Raw genomic sequence first — 19,623 nt, 5'->3', positions numbered from 1 at the left:
ATTTACAACAAATTTTTTTTTTATACCACTTAGAATGGCAAACAAACTGACGGCCCACCTGATGGAAAGTGGTAACCGTCGCCTATAAACATGAGCAGTACCATGGACATATCAGAGTATACTGTTTCGCCCATGATACCCCCCATGTGTTGCCATTCCTAAGAACGCAGATGTTATTCCTCTGTACCCTGTAAATTCACGCCATATCCCACCCTTCAAACCGAAACACAGCCATGCAAACACAACAAACGTGACAGAGGTACCCAAGCAATCGACTTTTATACAAAGTCTCCCTCTGATTAATATGTATAATTATTGTTATTAGTATAATTAATATGTATAATTATGTTTTAGAAATGGCCGTGTGGTCCCGACATAGAATAGAAATTGATCTAGAGCACCATTCAAAATGTGAGTCTAGTGATTTTACATCTTAACAAAGGCTAAAATAAGATTCTAGCTTTTCATGTTTAAATCAAGACTTGGAAAATGGAACTATTTATCTAGTTTCGCAGTTTAATGGAAAGATTTCAAGTAGTCAGTGACCTGAAAATGTGGAAGTTAAAAAAAAGAAATATCTATTGATTTGCACTTTAGTTGAAGAACTATAGACATTTAAATTTTCAAAACGCTTATCATAAGAGGTAAGAATTATTTATTAAATATAACGTTTAATTTGATTATTATTAATATTTGCAGATGGTAACTGTACAACTTCAAATTGTACTGCAGATATTAAGGGCTGAAACTTTCGTGTTAAGTAATGAAGAGCATAATTTAGAAGCATTTACGCTTTATACGTTTATCACAATAATATTGGTCAGAATCTTTAAAATAATTAAAATTAGGAATAAATTAAATACTGTAGACTCTTACTTTAATATAGAAGACAAAGAAAAAGGAAAGGAATTAAAACCTTTTTATACAGAGAAGAAGAACCAAAGAGTTATTGATAGGTTAAACATATTATTAAGCCAAAACACTTCCAATGTCACTCTGATGTAAGATTTGACAATTTTGCTGTAAATATATTGAGAAGGTATCGAATATATAAGAACAAAATTTAACTTGCTTTGATATATAATTATAAAAGTGTCTACTTACTAATAAATTATAATAATATTATGTTTACATTCGACAAAATTTTGAAAAGAATTTTAGTAAGGTTATGATCGCAAGAAGATATTGAAACCAGTGCTCAATATGTCTGAACAAAGTACTCAAGAAAAAAGTGAACTCATAATTGCAGAAGATAAAATAAATATAGATGTAGAATCGAATAATTTGGAAATATTAAAACATATTGAAACAAATGAACATGAACATAATGAAGTTATTGAAATAAATAATAAAAACAATGAGAATAATAAGACATTAGAAAATAAAGATAGAACGAAAAGTAATCACCGCATACTTGAAACAGAGAAAAATGATTATGGATATTATGGAGTTGAGAATTCACGAGAAAAACAGAATTCACCTTATACCCGTACTGTTTGGGTAGAATTAGCAGGTATAAGTTTATACTTTTGATTGGTGTAGTTAGAACCTATTAAAAAGTTGACAAGACTTACAAAGTCGTTTGCTTGGGCACCTCTATTCAATCCGTGTTTCTACCGTGAAGCACTTGCATGGTTGTGTTTCGGTTTGAAGGGTGGGATATGACAGTGAATTTACAGGGTACAGACGAAGAACACCTGATTCTCAGGAACGGCAACGCATGGGAGGTATTATGGGTGAAACAGTATACTCTGTTATAGCTATGGTACTATTTATGTCTATAGGCAATGGTTACAACTTTCCGTCAAGTGGGCCGTCAGCTTGTTTGCTATTCTAAGTTGCATAAAAAAACACTATCGATAGAGAATATAGCTACGGTATGGTGTAAACTTTGTCTATTTTGATGCGATGCGATTAGGTGTGATCATGCGTGCGTTACTGCATTTTGGTTTAAGGATTAATATAGCCAATGCAACATACACAGAAGAGGCACTATGCTGTAATCCTCAAAGTGACGACGTACGAGGTGGGCTTTTGGCAGTATATTCTGTAATGTCTGTGTTTTTGTTTATGTGTATCGTAAGTTTAGTATTCACAGTGGTACAAACGTAATATTTTATGTTACAGTTATAATATTCAAATTATTACATTTTGGAAATATTTATGTCCAGCTTTTATCCGTGACTTTATCCGTCTGACTGGAATATGTTAATTATATCAAATTATTATTATTATATCAAATTTCATAGTGATTGGTTAAGATGCCAAGAGGTAACAAACAAATTTACATTCATATTTATAATATTAGTAAAAAAATTTGTTTTGAGATTAAGAGCGTACTAAATAAAAATATCAAACAAGCACTCGTTCTTGTATATTTTTAACGGACTCTACAAAGAACGAGGTTTTTAATTCGGTCGTATGTTTCTTTAATGTTTGTTACCTCATAAACTCGTCAGATGTAAATCTATTTGGGTTTACTTTTATCTGAAACGATATGCTTACATATTGGCTCCATGTAATAACTGATTTTTCCACAATAGAAGTAGTTTTGTTTGTGGAACGTAATTAATACATTTACTAATATTATAAATATTTGTTTATTTATTAGAATATATTGATCATAAAATGATACTTTTTTAATGAAGATTACTTAAAATTACCAGTGATAAGTGACTTCTTTATAGAACTACTATTTTTTGTCTTAAAATTTTTATACCACTTTTAATTATACTTTACAAAAATTCTTTTAATTTATTAAATAATTAAATATAGATCAAGATACATCATGTACGTATATAGAATGCTAATAAAAATGTGTCAGCTAATTGAAAAGATGAGTTTTAACTCAATGCTCTATCTATATAATTTAAGATTGCTGGTTTCTATGTCCCTGTCTATTACTACGTTGAATTTACTCAATTTTCAGGTTTTGGTCGAGAGAACATGGCGCCAAGTGAAGGCATTCCCTTAGATTATGAACCGGAATCAAGAAATTCATTTGTTAAATTTGTATTTCTTATAGTGCTAATTATGCTGCTATGTACAGTTGGATTCAATGTGTTTGTTTTGCTTACGTAAGTAATTATGATTTTATTAGCAGAATTAGTTTGTTTTTTACACTTTTTTAGGTTTATTTCCTCTAATTTAATAGACGATTTTTTCAAATTAAGTAGTGATTTGTATGAAATGATTCAGATTCAGGTTTCTTATTAATTCAATTAAACATGGTTACATTAAATATTCAATTATGTATAGTTCAATTTACATGTTTCAACAAAAAATTGGCGTGCAAAATTTATTAATATACTATAATTTAGATATTTTGTACGTAATATATATATTATAATATATATATTATAGGTATATTAAAAATAAATAATTATCAGCAGTGGCTTTATTAAATGTCCATAAGTATTATTATTAATTAAGCAGTTAAGATAAATTCAAAATTAATGTTAATGATAGTAGGGAGAATAAATAATTAAGGATTGGTGAGAATGGCTTAGGGATTTTGTAATGTAATTTTCCTTTTATGCACAAAAAGTTACAAATCATATCATATCTGATATATCATTACATGGTAGATAATGTCATAAGGTATTAAGTTCATCTTTTACATTGTCTAGGAGTACAGAAGTTAAATAAAGAAAAAAAAAAAAACAAAAATAAGTAGCTTATAACCGTCTTCAGGGTCATATCTATCTTTATACCAAAATTCGTCATAATCAATTCAGCGATTTAGGCGTGAAAGCATAACAAATCAACAAATAAACTCAGTTTTTCGTTATATATAATATTATATAGTTACCTACTTTTAGTAGGATTTTCATTTATTACATTAAACTAAATTCCCACAAATATTTTTGTTCATATAACAAACATAATCCGTTCTAACTTTGAATTTGGACGGGAACTTGGAACATGACGTGACCGAAATGCGTAAAATACGACCAGACTGAGCGAGATTGAGACCGACTAAAGTAAATCAACCATTCACGCGGAACGTCGATGTTGCGGCACCGCGCGCAGTGCGACCCCGCCCCAACTGAAGTATCTATTGTTGAAAGAGCAGTTGTTTTTACTTACTTTGTTGCATTATGCAGAAGCATTTAATGTAGAATTTAACATTTAAATATATATTAATATTGTTTTATCGTCATCACTATAATCATCTTTTCAGTCTTTATCCGTCCGCTGCTGGTCATAACCTCCCCTATAGACTGCCAAAGGAACGGTCCTGAGCCACCTGCATCCACTGATTCCCTGTAGTGCATTTGAGGTCGTCACTCCATCTAGTGGGGGGTCGTCCTACACTGCGTTTGCCTGTACGGGGGGGGGGGGGTTAATGTTGTTTATTATGTTTTCATTGTTTCAAATTTATTTTAAGTTAATTTTTTGCCCATTACTACTAAGGAAATTTAATAACTAAAAATATTTAATAAAACTAATACATTTCACAGAATCACAAAAAAAGTAAAAAATTTATGATCAGTCCCATTCATGATCCGTACCCGACCCAAAGGTCCCCATGACACATGGCAATTAAAACAATAATTTCAAAATACCATACATACGAGTATAATACTTTATTTAATTATTTGTAACTGAGTATAAATTCTATTAGAATTTATATTCAGTTATTTTCATATAATAAGTAACGTAAAATAAAAACAAATAGACCACTGGAATTATTATTTCTCCTGTACTCTAATCCCAGGTGGCACGTATAGAGAGACATTTTGTTGAGTGTTGCCATCGTTGTGGGCCTGATAGCCGACTTGAGTTGCCCCCGTTATATTTTATATTATTCTTGTAAATTGGCATTATATTATTCTTGTAAATTGGCAATTTGAAATAATATAATTTATTATTGTTAGTTGTTGAATAATAACTATCGTGAGTAATACTGTATTTGTAACTATTTATGTTTTTTTTTAATGGGTGATAATTGAATGGTAAAACACCACCCGCGCTATCGGTATACACCGGCGGGGCATCAGTGAAGGATGATAGGTGAGGATGAAGCAGGTCAGTTAGCCCATCGTGACGAATTCAACAAGAATTGTTCACGATGGTTTCCAGGGGGAACCACGTGGAGGTCGACCTGATAGAGTGTATTTCTAGCAATGGGTTCATTAGACCCCATTACTAACAATCCCTTTCCCCCCAACTATTTATGTATAGCTAATACTCATGTTTTAAATTCGGGGATGTAATATTTAATATTGTAATTTTTTCGGCTAAGATGTGGAGGCACAATACGAATGTTTTATTTATCAAGCATGGAAATTCGTGAAGGGTACAATGTCGACGGTATTTTTCATGGTTCTCGGCGACGGTTACCATTTCCTATAAGGTGGGCCGTTAGATGGATTACAATTCCTCTATAAAAAGGAAAATACAAAATTTTTACCATTTCTCTCCTCTACTCAACTCCAGTTAACTTCTGTATAAAAAAGTGAAATACAAAAAAGATTACCATTGGGATGTTTTGCCAATGGTTGCCACGCTTGACAGGCAGGTTAGCAACCTCAGTTAGGACTTTGGTGATGTTTTCTTAACCCCGTACGGGCAAACGCAGTGTAGGATGACTCCCCACTAGATGGAGTTTTTTTTTTGATGGGTGTAAATGGTTTGGTAACCCCGCCTGCGCTGGGGGAAAGGGATTGTTAGTAATGGAGACTGAGAATCCCATTGTTAGCAATATACCCAACCAGGTCGAACCGCTCGCGGTTCACCCTGGAAAGTCGGAGTCACCATATCATTTTCACCCATCAAAAAAAAAAACCCGCCTTCGCTAACGGGATACGCTGGCGGTGCACCAGTGAAGGGTGATAGATGAGAATGAAAACAGGCCACCAGAGGGAGACTTTGTACAAAAGTCGATTGCTTGGGTACCTCTGTCCCATTCGTGTTTCAACCGTGAAGCAGTTGTGTTTGCATGGCTGTGTTTCGGTTTGAAGGATATGGCGTGATTTTACTGGGTACAGAGGAATAACACCTGAGTCCTCAGGAATGGCAACGCATGGGGGGTATCATGGGCGAAACAGTATACGTCGTTATATCCACGACACTGCTCATGTCTATAGGCGACGGTTACCATTTTCCATCAGGTGGGCCGTCAGCTTGATTGCCATTCTAAGTTGTATAAAAAAAAACTCAGCACATAAGTACCCAGTAGGTATTTGAGTCGATCTGACTCGGCACTTACTATAGTCTTGAAAGTGAATGGACGCAGATAGATCTAGGCCGATCTTTGTGGCTATCTATACGAGAGCTACGGCCTTCATATATACCGCCACAAAGTCACATTCATTATCGAATACTGAACATACGAGCTCGGCAATGGTAATGAGATGGTTCTCTAAATAGAAAACTGAGGTCTTTCTAAAAAAATATTTTAAACACTGTTTACCTAAACAGTAATTAAATATCGTTTTGTCGATGTAATAAAGTTTATTTGTAATTTTATATGTTAAAGTCTATATATACATGTATTTATCTATAAACTATTGTATACTTACAGGTGTATTATTGTAATACTTTGTGTGTTTTAATTGGATAGACATTTGTTTGTTTAGACTTAAAGCGATATTAGACATGCTTTTGTAATAAGATATCTAAAAACATGCATTGTATATATGTCATTCGCAAATATAACTATTTTAGTATCTACACAAGCCATGATAACATGATTTGTATCGAGACTAAATAAGTTAATCTGCTAAAAATTGATGATACTTTAGTATTATTTTTTAAGCAATTACCAAAAAAATGGACATTTTCAATTCGTCTAATATTTTACGTTATGCAATATTCATAAATATGCCCTTTTGAAAAACTCCAATGAAATTCCGCGTCCTAAATTAAAATTTTTACAATGTAGGATACCCATGAAATATATGTTTATAGGTGTATATCTGTTCATGAAATCGCCTTTTTCCGAAGCCACTTGTGTGACTTGTGACTTTAACATTTATCTTTTCACAAAGTTCCATGAAACCATTTTTACCTCAGCCGTATTGTTTTTCCCTATAAGTTTAACAAAAAGTTTTTTTGACATTTCTCAAATGTCCACTCTTGTTACACTCTTATATTGGTGGTTACAATAATGCTGAAATACCGCTAGAAGTGTATCCTATCAGGTTGACCTCCACACGGTTCCCCTGGGAGACTACCGTAGATAATTCTTGTGCAATTCGCCACGACGGGTTAACTCTTTCATCTTCATCTATCATCTCCCACTGGTAACACGTCGTTTCATCATCATTTCATTGTAATCCATTAGAAATACTGAAATACGGGGAACTCGTTATAATTTTCGACTTATAACGTGATAGGATATCAATTATTTTCACCACAAATGTAAATAACATTTTATAATTTATTTACTTTGGTGGTGCAGTGATTGAAAACGTAGTTTCATCTTCCAATGGTCTCAGATTCACCTGGGAGTAGGCATGGGTAAAACTGGTACTGCTCCTATATAAAATGAAGGACTCGATCTATCTGACCTATATATCTGACCGACATGGGTGATATCGAATTGGGTGAAGACCTTTAACCGCCATAAATGTAATAGAGGACCTAATATATAGATATCGGATGGATATCCATGTTACGCCTACTAGATGGCACTGTACAATATATCAAGTGGTATTTATTTATTTATTTTTAATTACAGGGAAGATGTGAGAAATCTATTCGAGTCTCTGGGATTAATTCTGCTCCTACCGGCACTGTAAGTTGTAGTTTCTATTCAGGAATTGCTTTTAGATTTGGAGGGTAGATTTAAAATAATGCGTGTGTGCCACAAGAGCTTGTCTATTACTACTACAACTCGTGTGAGAGTGGCGCCCACTGCAGTCGACAATTTTTGATATATATATTCTTTATTGCACTTGTAAGTTACATATAAAATAATCTATTTATAAATGTTGTAAGCAAGGGTGGACTTATCTCTGACAGAGATCTCTTCTAGTCAACCCAGCACAGTAAGAAAGCATTTCGTTTTGATGTAGCTTACTGGAAGATGGCTTTAGGTGGTCTCCAAAACACGAAGTGAGTGATACTCATTTTTAAGAGCTTTCACAGCTTCTGCTTGACAAAGTGTGGCAACGTTGTCAATGTCCGTCAATTTTCAATGGTGTATAAAAAAAAGATAAAGTTTTCAATTCGATGGTATTTTTACATGTTCTTCGTCAGTTATAAATCGATTTAAAAAATTCTTCATTTATCTAAAATGATGTACTTTCAGATTGATCATATAGGAAATTTATCAAAATTGGTTTGGTAGTTTATAAATCAAAATGGAAAACTGGAATTTTTAAATCAAAATAATAGATTTTACCACGATTGTAGTCAATGTTTTTGTGCGATACACCATTGATATTACAGAGTATACTATATCGCCCGTAATACTCTTCATTCGTTGCCATTCTTGAGGGCTACAGTATTATACATCTGCACCCCGTAATTTCACTGCCATATCCTACTTTTCATACCAAAACACAGCCATAAAAACATAACCGATTTATGGTAGAAACACGAACGGGACAGAGGTACCCAAGCAAACGACTTTTGTACAAAGTCTCCTTCTGGTAACTAAATATATATTGGATCTAATTGAATCAAATATTGATTCTCTCACTATATCAAGGAGTAGATAATGATATTAAAGAGTGAAGGGGATGGTGGGGTGGTGGACGGGGCATGTGTTCATGTTGAAGGCAACAAGGCAGTAGGTACAAAATAATAAATTCTGGAAATGTTATTTTTAAAATTGATGACTAAGATTTAAAAGATAAAATTTAAATTTACTATTTGTATTGTGCCTTTTGTCATAAAATGTCGGCGTAGAATGGGCCACCCTTTCCTTTCCCGTGGGCGTCGTAATAGGCGACTACGAACTTAATAATCGAGGGATGGGCAGTAGCGGTCCTTTTAATACATCTACAAAGCCTGAGGCCAGCTTGTCTGCCAAGCGTGGCAACTACTGGCAAAACTCCCTTCCTGAGGGGAAGGCCTTTGTTCAGCATGGGATAGTTAAAGGCTGATTAAATAATAATATTATAATGGCGCCATTAATGAAATGTCGTTGAATTTATTACATAATATTGTTTAACACACTTGTACTGTGTTTTATAGATTGAACAATTTTAATTGAAATTTAGTACAGAGACAGATTGTATCCTAACCTGGAAAATAGAATACTTTATATACATAAGCGAAGTCGCGGGATACCAATAGTAAATTTATATAATTATTTTGGTTGCAGTATAATAATGCTAGCGGTAAATTATGCGATGGTATGTTCTACGTGCGCAAGAGTGACGCCTTGCAACATCGTTTGTCTTTGTATGGCGGTAAATTTAATAAAATTTAGTAATTATATAATATATAGATAATAGTTTTTAAATTTATTTATTATAAATAAATAATCATATTTTCCTTCTTTATAATATTAGTGATTAATATTAAATTATTATTAATAATATTTTTTTGTATATAATAAAATAATACGTGTCGACATAGGCGTAAGTACCTGTTTATACAAACCGGATCGAGGAGGGCAGATTTTTATTGCGTTTAAAATAGAGCATTAGAATGATTTGAATAAGGTTTATTTTTACTTTTCTTTTGTTATATGAGAATGATCGAGAGTCAACAAACAAAGGGAAACGTAAAAATGAGTCTTATTTCAATAATCTAAAATTAAAAAGACAATTAAAATTTGCTCTAGTTCGACTCGGTTTGTGTAAATGAATACTCAAGGCGTGGGTGATGTGGGCCATCGTCCACAGTCTCGTGGTATGACCTGCCTCGTATCCCGCAGTTTTCTGTATTTTTTTTGTCAGCTTAATTATTTTTGTCTCATCAAGGGCTTCGAACAAAATATATTGCATGATTTTTCCTACATCCAATTTAGGTTGCCCGGTAATGGTCTGTGGATATAATTACTATTACCAAGGTTACCAAATAATTCAAATTTTGGTTGTATTATTCGAAATTAGACTTTTTTAATTTTAATTACGAACTACGTCATCTAACGCTTTATCCCGTACGAAACGTTAAAAAACAATTAATACCCATTCACAAAAAGTTTGTGGTTGGGTAAAAGTAATGGAAATTATAAGAGAAAAATATTTCAATTTGAAAAAAATCATAAAAATTTTGTGAGTAATAAAGAAAAACGCATTTAGCAATTACAATGAATGCTAGCTACTCAAAATGACTGATATCCAGAGCCGTTACAACATCTTAAAAAAAAAAGAAAAAAAATTAAGACTCAGTTTCATTGGTAGGATATATCTATGAAATGAATCGTATAACGATTTGTGTAAAGTGAGAATTTTAACCCCGCAAGGTACGATTTATATCCAGCTACTATAATATTGAACAACAAATATTCGTAATAAATTAAACACTTTTTCCAGGTAGCAGCCATGAGCGTAATTACGGCGTATTTCACAGTAAAATACGAAACCCGTTTGGTATTGTACGCCATTTTGGCAACTGTGTGTACTGTTATTGTGTGTATACTTCTGGCTTGCAGTAAAGTAAGTATTTAATTTACTACCAGAGTTTACCCTCAGCTTCGAAGAGAAGGGAACAATCCCTTCTCTTAATAATAGGGATTAGTAGCTGACTTACTAGCAACACACTCTGTCAGGTCCATCCCCTCGCGGTTGGGGGGAAGGGATTATTAGTAATGCAGACTACCAGTCCCATTGCTAGTAATATCAGGTTGAATCCACTCCCATAGGGGGGGGGGGGAGCGGACTCCACAAAGGTCCACTCCCCCTACCCTGGAAACCATCGTGCTGAATGTTAGGTGTATTTATTATGTGGGCTAATGACCTGCCTTTTCATTCCTACTCATTATTACTTACTGGCGCCCCGCCACCGTATACCATTAGCGCAGGTCAGTGTACCATTCCATTATCATCTAATAAAAAAGAACTCACCTGTTTTTATTTTCACCTTTCATTCTTTTACCGGTACCTTGTCAGCAGCTCTGATAGTGCAGACGGGTTTACCATTGCATTTTCACCAATAAAACAAGAGCTATATATATTTTTTATACGGTCTTTTCATCTCTTTTAGAACTTCGTACTCTTATATACCAGAGGGAGACTTTGTACAAAAGTCGATTGCTTGGGTACCTCTGTCCCATTCGTGTTTCAATCGAGAAGCAGTTGTGTTTGCATGGCTGTGTTTCGGTTTGAAGGGTGGGATATGGCGTGAATTTACAGGGTACAGAGGAATAACACCTGAGTCCTCAGGAATAGCAACGCATGGGGGATATCATGGGCGAAATAGTATACTCTGTTATGTCCATGGTACTGGTCATGTCTATAGGCGATGGTTACCACTTTCTATCAGGTGGGCCGTCAGCTTGTTTGTCAGTCAAGTAGTATAAAAAAAACATGCTTTTATTCAGACCTTTCATATTATTTTTTTAAATATCTTTTATGTACAAATAGTATAGTTACAATTTTATTACACTAGTAATGTTTAGTAAGACACTTTAATCCTATCTGTAACACAGTCGCCATATTGGCAAATATATATTTTGCTTGCAGTAAGATATTTCATCTACTATATTTTAATAACACCCAGGTACAGCTCGGTAACGTCTGCGACATATAATTATTTAGTTATTTTAAGGTCGTGACCTTAAAGTTATTAATAAACGACGTACTTTTAGAGTCGCGAGGATCATGTGCTACGTAGTGATTATATACTGTGATAGGGGAGGATGCTCTGAAGATGATAATAAAAACTGGATTCAAATTACTTGTTTAAAAAAAGCGGATTTATAGTTCAAGTATTTTAGTTCTTGGTTTATTCTCTAAATGTAACAAATTCTTGTAATAGGAGGTATTGAAGACATTACATATATATATACAACTTAGAATGGCAAACAACAAGCTGACGGCCCACCTGATGGAAAGTGGTAACCGTTGTCTATATACTTGTGTAGTACCATGGACATAACAGAGTAGAGTAGTAGAATTTCGCTCGTGATACCCCATTCCTAAGGTCCCGGCATAGAATACGCCACCCCTTCATATCCCCTGAGTGTCGTAAGAGACGACTAACGAAGGGCGACGAATGGGCAGCAGAGTCTCTTTTAAAACATCCCTAAAACCTAACTGCGGTTGCCAATTCGCTTGCTAAGCATGGCAACTACCGGCATAGTACCCCCAAGGGGAGGCTTATGTTCTGCAATGGACTGTTAAAAGCTGATATGATTATTTCCATCAAAGATGTGTTAAAATTTGTGCATTTTTAATGTTATTATTTCTTTTATACTCATAAATTTCTTATGAAAGCAGAGAAATGAAGTGAGTCAAGTTTCTTGCCCGTTCTTCTCATCTGTAATTACTAATTACATTCCGAACTGAGTGATAGATTTATAATAAAAATACTAATAAAAAATCTTTATTAAATTTACTTGTACAAAAATACAGAACAAAAAAGTCACATAGCTTGAAGAAAGGATCTTGCGTCACCACTCAACGGGATCACCGTCCCGTATGGGCAAACGCAGTGTAGGAAGACCCCTCCACTAGCTAGAGTGACGACCTCAAATACATTGCGGGGAGTCAGTGGATGCATGTGGCTCAGGACCGTTCCTTATGGGGGAGGTCTATGTTCAGCAATGAACGGATAATGGCTGAAATGATGATGATGATGATGATGATGAACAGAAATTATTTTTATTTTATATACTTTTCAAATATTTGAATATTTGTTTATTTTTTTTCAGTTCGACTTCACCAAATGGATCCTATACGTTGCGCTGATAGGAGTGGCAGTCACTGCCGTCTCCATGATGATATTGATCTCGTGGCTGGCAACTGGCACCTATTACAAGCCACTCCATATTGTTATACTTCTTGTCGGCACGGTTCTCAATGTTGTGGTATGGAAGATTTGTTTTTTTTTTATGCAGTGTAGAAAGGCAAAGAAGCTGACGGCCCACCTGACGGAAAGTGGTAGGTAATTGTTACCTATAGGTATGAGCAGTACCATGGACGTACCAGAGTATACTGTTTCTTCCATGACACCCCCCCCCACCCATTCGTTGTTATTCCTGAGGATGAAGGTGTTATGCCTATGTACCCCGTAAATTTCCTGTTATATCTCACCCTTCAAACCAAAACACAGCCATGCAAACACAACTACGTACTTCATGGTTGAAACATGAATGGGATAGAGGTACTCAAGTAAACGACTTTTGTACAAAAGTCTCCCTTTAGTAAATTGTTATTGTCTAGTTAGGCAGGACGACTGTTAATATATTTTTTTAATTTTGTCTATCTCCACTATGTTTTTAAGACTAAGGACTTATTTTAGTTTTTAATTCTGGACTATGGTGTTATACCTCTGTACCCTGTAAATTCCCTGTCATACTCGTATCCCACCCTTCAAACCAAAACTCAGCCATGCAAACACAATTAGGTACTTCAGGAGGGAAAGGGATTGTTACACATGATTCCCCCTGGAAACCATCGTGAACAATTCTTGTTGAATTCGTCACGATGGGCTAACTAACCTGCTTCATCCTCACCTATCATCCTTCATTGGTGCCCCTCCGGTGTATACCGATAGCGCGGGTGGGGTTACCATTCTATTATAACCTATTTAAAAAAAACTAAGTACTTCACGGGTGAATTATGAATGAGACAAAGATATCCAAGCAAACGACTTTTGTACAAAAGTCTCTGGTAACTGTTACTGCCCTGTTAGGCAGGACGACTGTTAATATATTTTTTAATTTTGTCGTGTTTTATTTTTGTTATTATCTCAACTATGTTTTTAGGTACTGGTCATTGAGTTACAGACTATACTGGGTGGTCGTGCTGTGGAGCTTAGTGAAAACGATTACGCATTGGCAGCTTTCATGTTGTACACGTCTATTGTTGACCTCTTCATTAAAATGCTACAGCTGGCGGGTCTCTTTGATACTTGATTATGCATTATTTTCATTTTGTTGTGCTTTATTTTGTTATATTAAGTGTTTTTTTTTTTTATTATATTTACAGTTGAATATAAATTGTTTATTATATATTGACTCGTGTCTTTTATTTGTTTGGCAATGACAAGCTGATGGTTATATGGTGGAAAGTGCATAGCTGCTTGGTGGCTGAACCATTAACTATTGGGACAGACGTACCCAAATAGACGAATTATTACAGTCTCGGTCTGAATTTGTAGGCACATTGTGTTACGTTTATCACAACGGTAATATTCAGTGAATCCTCTGATCACTCAAGTCTCAATAGTCATGAGTATATTTATTCCCTTCAGTCTCAAAATATTAAATATTATTATTTATTTTGTTTATTTATTTCTTATTGCACCATTGAAAGAATAATACAAATATATGGAAGTACAAAAAGCGGTCCTATTGCTAAAGCAATCTTTTATACAACCTTTGGGTAAAGGAGAAAGGGAAAAAGATGGTATCTATTTCGGGCAAGAAGTGTAACTAAAATAAAAAAAGAAAATCGCAGTCCTCATATATCTTTCGGAATATTTAACTAGATTTATTTGGATACATAAGTCTACATGTAAGTATAGTAGTAGTGTAATATTAAAAAATAAAACCATATTTAACACCTGTAAATCCATTGACATTTTACGATTATATACGTACAAGAGCATCATCCAAAGAATACGGTCTATATTTCAATAAAGGCACATTTTATAACAAGAAAATGTACTCGAAAAGTGCAAATTACCCATGCAATAACCCCATATCTAATACACACACAAAAACAAAACATGCCTCGTAAACTTCATAAATCTACGTGCAGATGTAAAAGTTATGGTTACGGAATCTCGGAGTTTCCATGAAATATGTTCTAGGAAATTGAATCGGTAGGTACTTGAGAACGCTCTGCGCCAGCCACTTTGTCAAATCTGCCTTTTTCAAGAATGATTAAACTTTTTTTGTGTAGTGAACGCTTTTTCCTGATATTGTCTGTGCATTAACTCGAGGCTTTTCGTTTTTATATAAAATAAATTTTCTAATAGATATTACAATATATATATATATATATATATATATATATATATATATATATATATATATATATATATATATATATATATATATATATATATATATATATATATATATATATATATATATATGTGTGTGTGTGTATTAGGTTTTGAATAGGAAACAGAGGTAATCGTCGCCTAATACATGAACAGTACAATGGATGTCACAAAATACTCTTCGATACCATTAATACTCCTCATGACCTGTTATTCTTGAGAAGTATTATGGAGGAGTGTTATGGCTTCATATCTTGTAATTTTATAGCTGTACTCCAATTATCAACCCGAAATAGTTACAACCACAGCTGCTTCACGTAGAAACACGAGTGAGACTTAAGCCATGTTTTTTTAAAATTCCTATTTTGGAGTCTTTTTAATCGATTTTTTAACAACAAACGAGCAGGAAGTTCACCTGATGGTTAGTGACTACCGCTGCCTATGATCACCCACAAGACCAGCGGCATTGCAGGTGTGCTGCTGGCCTTTTAAAAAGGAATATGCTCTTTTCTTGAAGGTAATGATGTCGTGTCGGTTCGGAAATACTGCTGCTGGTAGTTGATACCAAATAGTGGTCGTGCGTGGTATTGTATTATGTTATAAGTGTCGACATTCAAAATTTATATTTTGGAGTCTTCTCATTCGATTGTAAGTATCTACATATGTGCTAACGTATATATGGCTACGCCATCTTTCTATCTTACTCCGATAACAGAATAAATAATTCGAATGCAGGACGAGATGTTGTTGAGAAACAATTGTCAAAAAAAAAACAATCACAGTAAGTTCATTAAACTCCCGTTATCTACTATCACATCTTTTTATCTGTTGCGATATTACGGATTATCTATCAGGTAAAATAGATTTTGAAGATACATCTAAACAATAAGGTGAAATTCAAGAATAATAGTGTTGTGAAACCTCTTAATATTTGTTATTTTATTTTTCTGTCAATGACAATAATTTGAATATTTTCCTTGATGTTCTTTCTTAAACAATCGAATTGACTTATTATAAATTTTTTCTGAACTCATCATCTACTATTTTTCTTCACTTGCTTCCATCGATACCTAATTTTATTTTATTTATATTAATCGGATTACTCACAAATAGGAATCTGATGTAATCAAAGCCACTGGTATTAGTTAGTATTCTGTAAATTGTGCCTTCCTTGGAGATAGAAGGATGAGAGTTTTTATAAAGCAGTCTTTCACAGTGCGGACCGTACCTTTGTTACACGAGAATTGTACAAAACTAATTACAATAGAGACAAACGATTTATACGTGCTTGCTTCGTCCACTGCTCTAGCTGGGATTAGCGTAGTGTAATATTTTTAATATTATTACCATTAGAATATAAACGTGCTTGGCTTACAGATTTACAAAGCTGTAATATGGCCAGCAGACGACCAGACTCATTATTTCAGCCTGTTGACGCAATTATTGAAATATGATTAATTACATTTTAATAATTTGTTTTTATAATAATTTGCAATTGATATATTGAAAAGTAATATGACATTGTATGTACAAATTTGTTTTTTTTTTATACAACTTAGAATGGTAAACAAGCTGACGGCCCACCTGATGGAAAGTGGTAACCGTCGCCTATAGACATGAGCAGTACCATGGACATAACAGAGTATACTGTTTCGCCCATGATATCCCCCATGCGTTGCCATTCCTGAGAACTCAGGTGTTATTTTTCTGTACCCAGTAAATTTACGCTATATCCCACCCACAGCTGCTTCACGGTTGAAACACGAATGGGACAGAGGTACCCAAGCAATCGACTTTTGTACAAAGTCTCCCTCTGGTAATTGAGTGGTGTTGTTGTTTATGGTAAATTTGTTTATTTATTGTAAAATTAAGTAGTGACTTAAAAATAAAATATATTTATATAATTTGCATGCTTAATATTAGCTGAATGTGGAACTCTCTACTTCATCATCATCATCATCATCATCATGTCAACTTTTAACTTTCCTTTTCTGAAGATAAGCCTCCCACTAGGGGAGTTTTGCCAGTAGTTGCCACATTTGGTAGGCGGATTGGCAACCGCAGTTAGTTAACTATCTACCTATTAAATGAGTATAACCTAGTCAAAGTAAATAAAGTATTCCATTCTATGTGGTTTATATAAATCTTTTAAGTAGGTGTTTCGACCTGTATTTCTTTTTTTTTTTATAAACCAGGAAAGCGAGCTGCATGCTCATCTGATGGTAAGTGACAATCGCCGCACATGAAGATCTGTAACACCGGATTAATTGCAAGTGTGCTGCAGGCCTTTTAAAAGGGAATAAGCTCTTTTCTTGAAAGTTATGATGTCGTATCAGTCCGGAAATATTGTTGCTGGAAGTTTATTCCAAATTTTAGTTGTGTGTGGGAAAAAGTACCTTGAAAAATCCACTCTGAAAGTCCGCCATTTATTCAGTTAGTGGGGATGAAACGTTATTTTTGTAGAGGGTTGTACGATTGTGAAATTATCACTCTGAACAATTCTTTAGAACACTCCCCATGATACATTCAATAAAAAGATGCATAGAGGCTCGTATTTATTCACTGTAAGCCTTCAATTCAACTATATATGAGTTGCTATTTTTCTTTTAACCGACTTTAGAAGGAAGGACGTCCTCGATTCAATTATTCGAATTGAAAAAATATTTTTTTGTCTTAGAAAATATACTCACAGAAATCCCATAGAAATTTTATTAAAATAGTTTCAGTAGTTTAAACTAAAATAACTAGTTTTAATACAATTGAAGTTGTAAACTATTAATAATATAAAGACGGAACCTTTTTCCGAAAGAATCCGGTTTTCCGGATAAAACCGGTCTCTTACGTGAAATAGATATTTAATATATACTATCATTATTAAAAACGATTCCTTTACAATAATGCATGAGTGAATAACATTTAAAACTATTCCAAACTAGCAGACTCCAAAGACGTCCTTCTGTCAATAGCTATTAGGAACAGTTTTCACGGGAAAAAGAAAAATGGGAAAAAAGGAAAAACTTTTTCGGGCCAATTTTTCCTGACTCAATAACTATGGCCAACCTATTTCTTTTACAGCTGATTGATTTTAAGAATAAGAACTATATAAGCTTTTTGCCTTCTATTTCATACACGTAGATTTCAGAAGCAGGAATTAATTATATATATATAATTAAAAATGAAAAAAAAAACAATTCGTATATATATATATATATATATATATATTTTTACAACTCAGGGGGCAGACGAGCATGCGGCTCAACAGATGGTAAGTGACTACCGCCGCCCATGATCACCCACAACACCAGCGGCATTGCAGGTGTGTATATATATAGTTAGAATTTTAATATATTGGTAAGATTAGTTCTTTGTAGAAATTTCTCATCTCGCAAGTCCCTCAGAAAAATTCCGAACATAATCCTTTTCATCGTTCGACTGCCTGTTTTGTATCAATCCTACGATTAGGTTACATATTTCTGTACTAGATAAATTGATGCAATGAAGTTATAAGAGTTTAGTATTTTTACTAATGAAATTCTAAATAGACGTAAATTATGACAGTACTGAGTATCTTGTCTACCATGAAATGTTTTCGAAATTTCGGGGTTGATCAAAACATAAATTTGGTATTAAAATTATTTATTATATTACAATACATACCGTTTAAAAATATTAAAAATGTTTAAATATCATTCCTTTGGACGTTTATGTTAGGATTTATGACGAACAAAAAGTTAAGTTCCATTTACTGGACCGATATCAGTATTAAAGAAAACACGAAATAGAGTCCGAAAATCCGGATTTCCACTTCATGGTAGACCTCCTGATTATTTTAGGTTTATTTGAAAATGTCTCATTTTGTAACTCGACTGCAACATTTTGAATTTACGCTTACATGAATTATTACTTTGCTTGTATCGCATTATTTATTGTTATTAGGCATTTCGCCAAAAAACTTCGCCCACCTTCGACCTACTGATCGCGTTTTCAAAATGGGTTTGTGTGAGTACGTTAATTTACTTACAAACTTTATACAAAGTACCTTTTACCTTGTTGAAGGCGGAGACCCTGAAATGGTGTTTGTTAAAAATAGGTTGAAAACAGATGGGGGACGATTTTTGACGTATTTTTTTTGCACATAAAAATTTGGTTTAAAGGATATGGCGTGAATTTACAGGGTACAGAGAAACAATAACTGAGTCCTCAGGAATGGCAACGCATGGGGGGCATCATGGGCGAAATAGTATACTCTGTTATGTCCATGGTACTGCTCATGTCTATAGGCGACGGTTACCACTTTCCATCAGGTGGGCCGTCAGCTTGTATGCCATTATAAGTTGTATAAAAAAAAATATAACAAAGAATTATATTACATAAAACTTTTATCATCATCGTCATCATATCAGCCATTATATGACCCACTGCTAAACATAGGCCTCCACTGACTCTCTGCAATGCATTTGAGATCGTTATAAGATTAAGTGAGGGTAATCCTACACTGCGTTTGCAGATACGGAGTCGCCACTCAAGAACGTTTTTTCCGTCAGT

At 34.0% G+C, this 19,623-nt stretch overlaps 1 protein-coding gene across 1 annotated transcript; it reads left to right on the top strand.

Moving 5' to 3' along the window:
- The first annotated feature begins 1,012 nt into the window (after positions 1–1,012).
- Positions 1,013–14,176, top strand: LOC113510539 (uncharacterized). Its single transcript, XM_031911291.2, has 7 exons — positions 1,013–1,513; positions 2,930–3,077; positions 7,688–7,744; positions 9,281–9,368; positions 10,440–10,562; positions 12,779–12,934; positions 13,835–14,176. The coding sequence occupies exons 1-7, from the start codon at positions 1,204–1,206 to the stop codon at positions 13,982–13,984; spliced, it is 1,032 nt and encodes a 343-aa protein (XP_031767151.2). The 5' UTR covers positions 1,013–1,203; the 3' UTR covers positions 13,985–14,176.
- Positions 14,177–19,623: the final 5,447 nt, after the last annotated feature.

Source organism: Galleria mellonella, unplaced genomic scaffold, assembly GCF_026898425.1.
Source record: "Galleria mellonella isolate WM207_F2 unplaced genomic scaffold, CSIRO_AGI_GalMel_v1 utg87, whole genome shotgun sequence".
Classification (NCBI taxonomy): domain Eukaryota; kingdom Metazoa; phylum Arthropoda; class Insecta; order Lepidoptera; family Pyralidae; genus Galleria; species Galleria mellonella.
The sequence above is the reverse complement of the archived record's forward strand: the minus strand, read 5'-3'. Positions and strand labels throughout refer to the sequence as shown.

Excerpts from the sequence above, each read along its gene's own strand:
- LOC113510539 (XM_031911291.2), top strand. The coding sequence starts at position 1,204 with ATGTCTGAACAAAGTACTCAAGAAAAAAGTGAACTCATAATTGCAGAA. Across the intron at positions 7,745-9,280 it reads ATTCTGCTCCTACCGGCACT|TATAATAATGCTAGCGGTAA; the intron begins GTAAGTTGTAGT and ends TTTTGGTTGCAG. Across the intron at positions 12,935-13,834 it reads GCACGGTTCTCAATGTTGTG|GTACTGGTCATTGAGTTACA; the intron begins GTATGGAAGATT and ends CTATGTTTTTAG.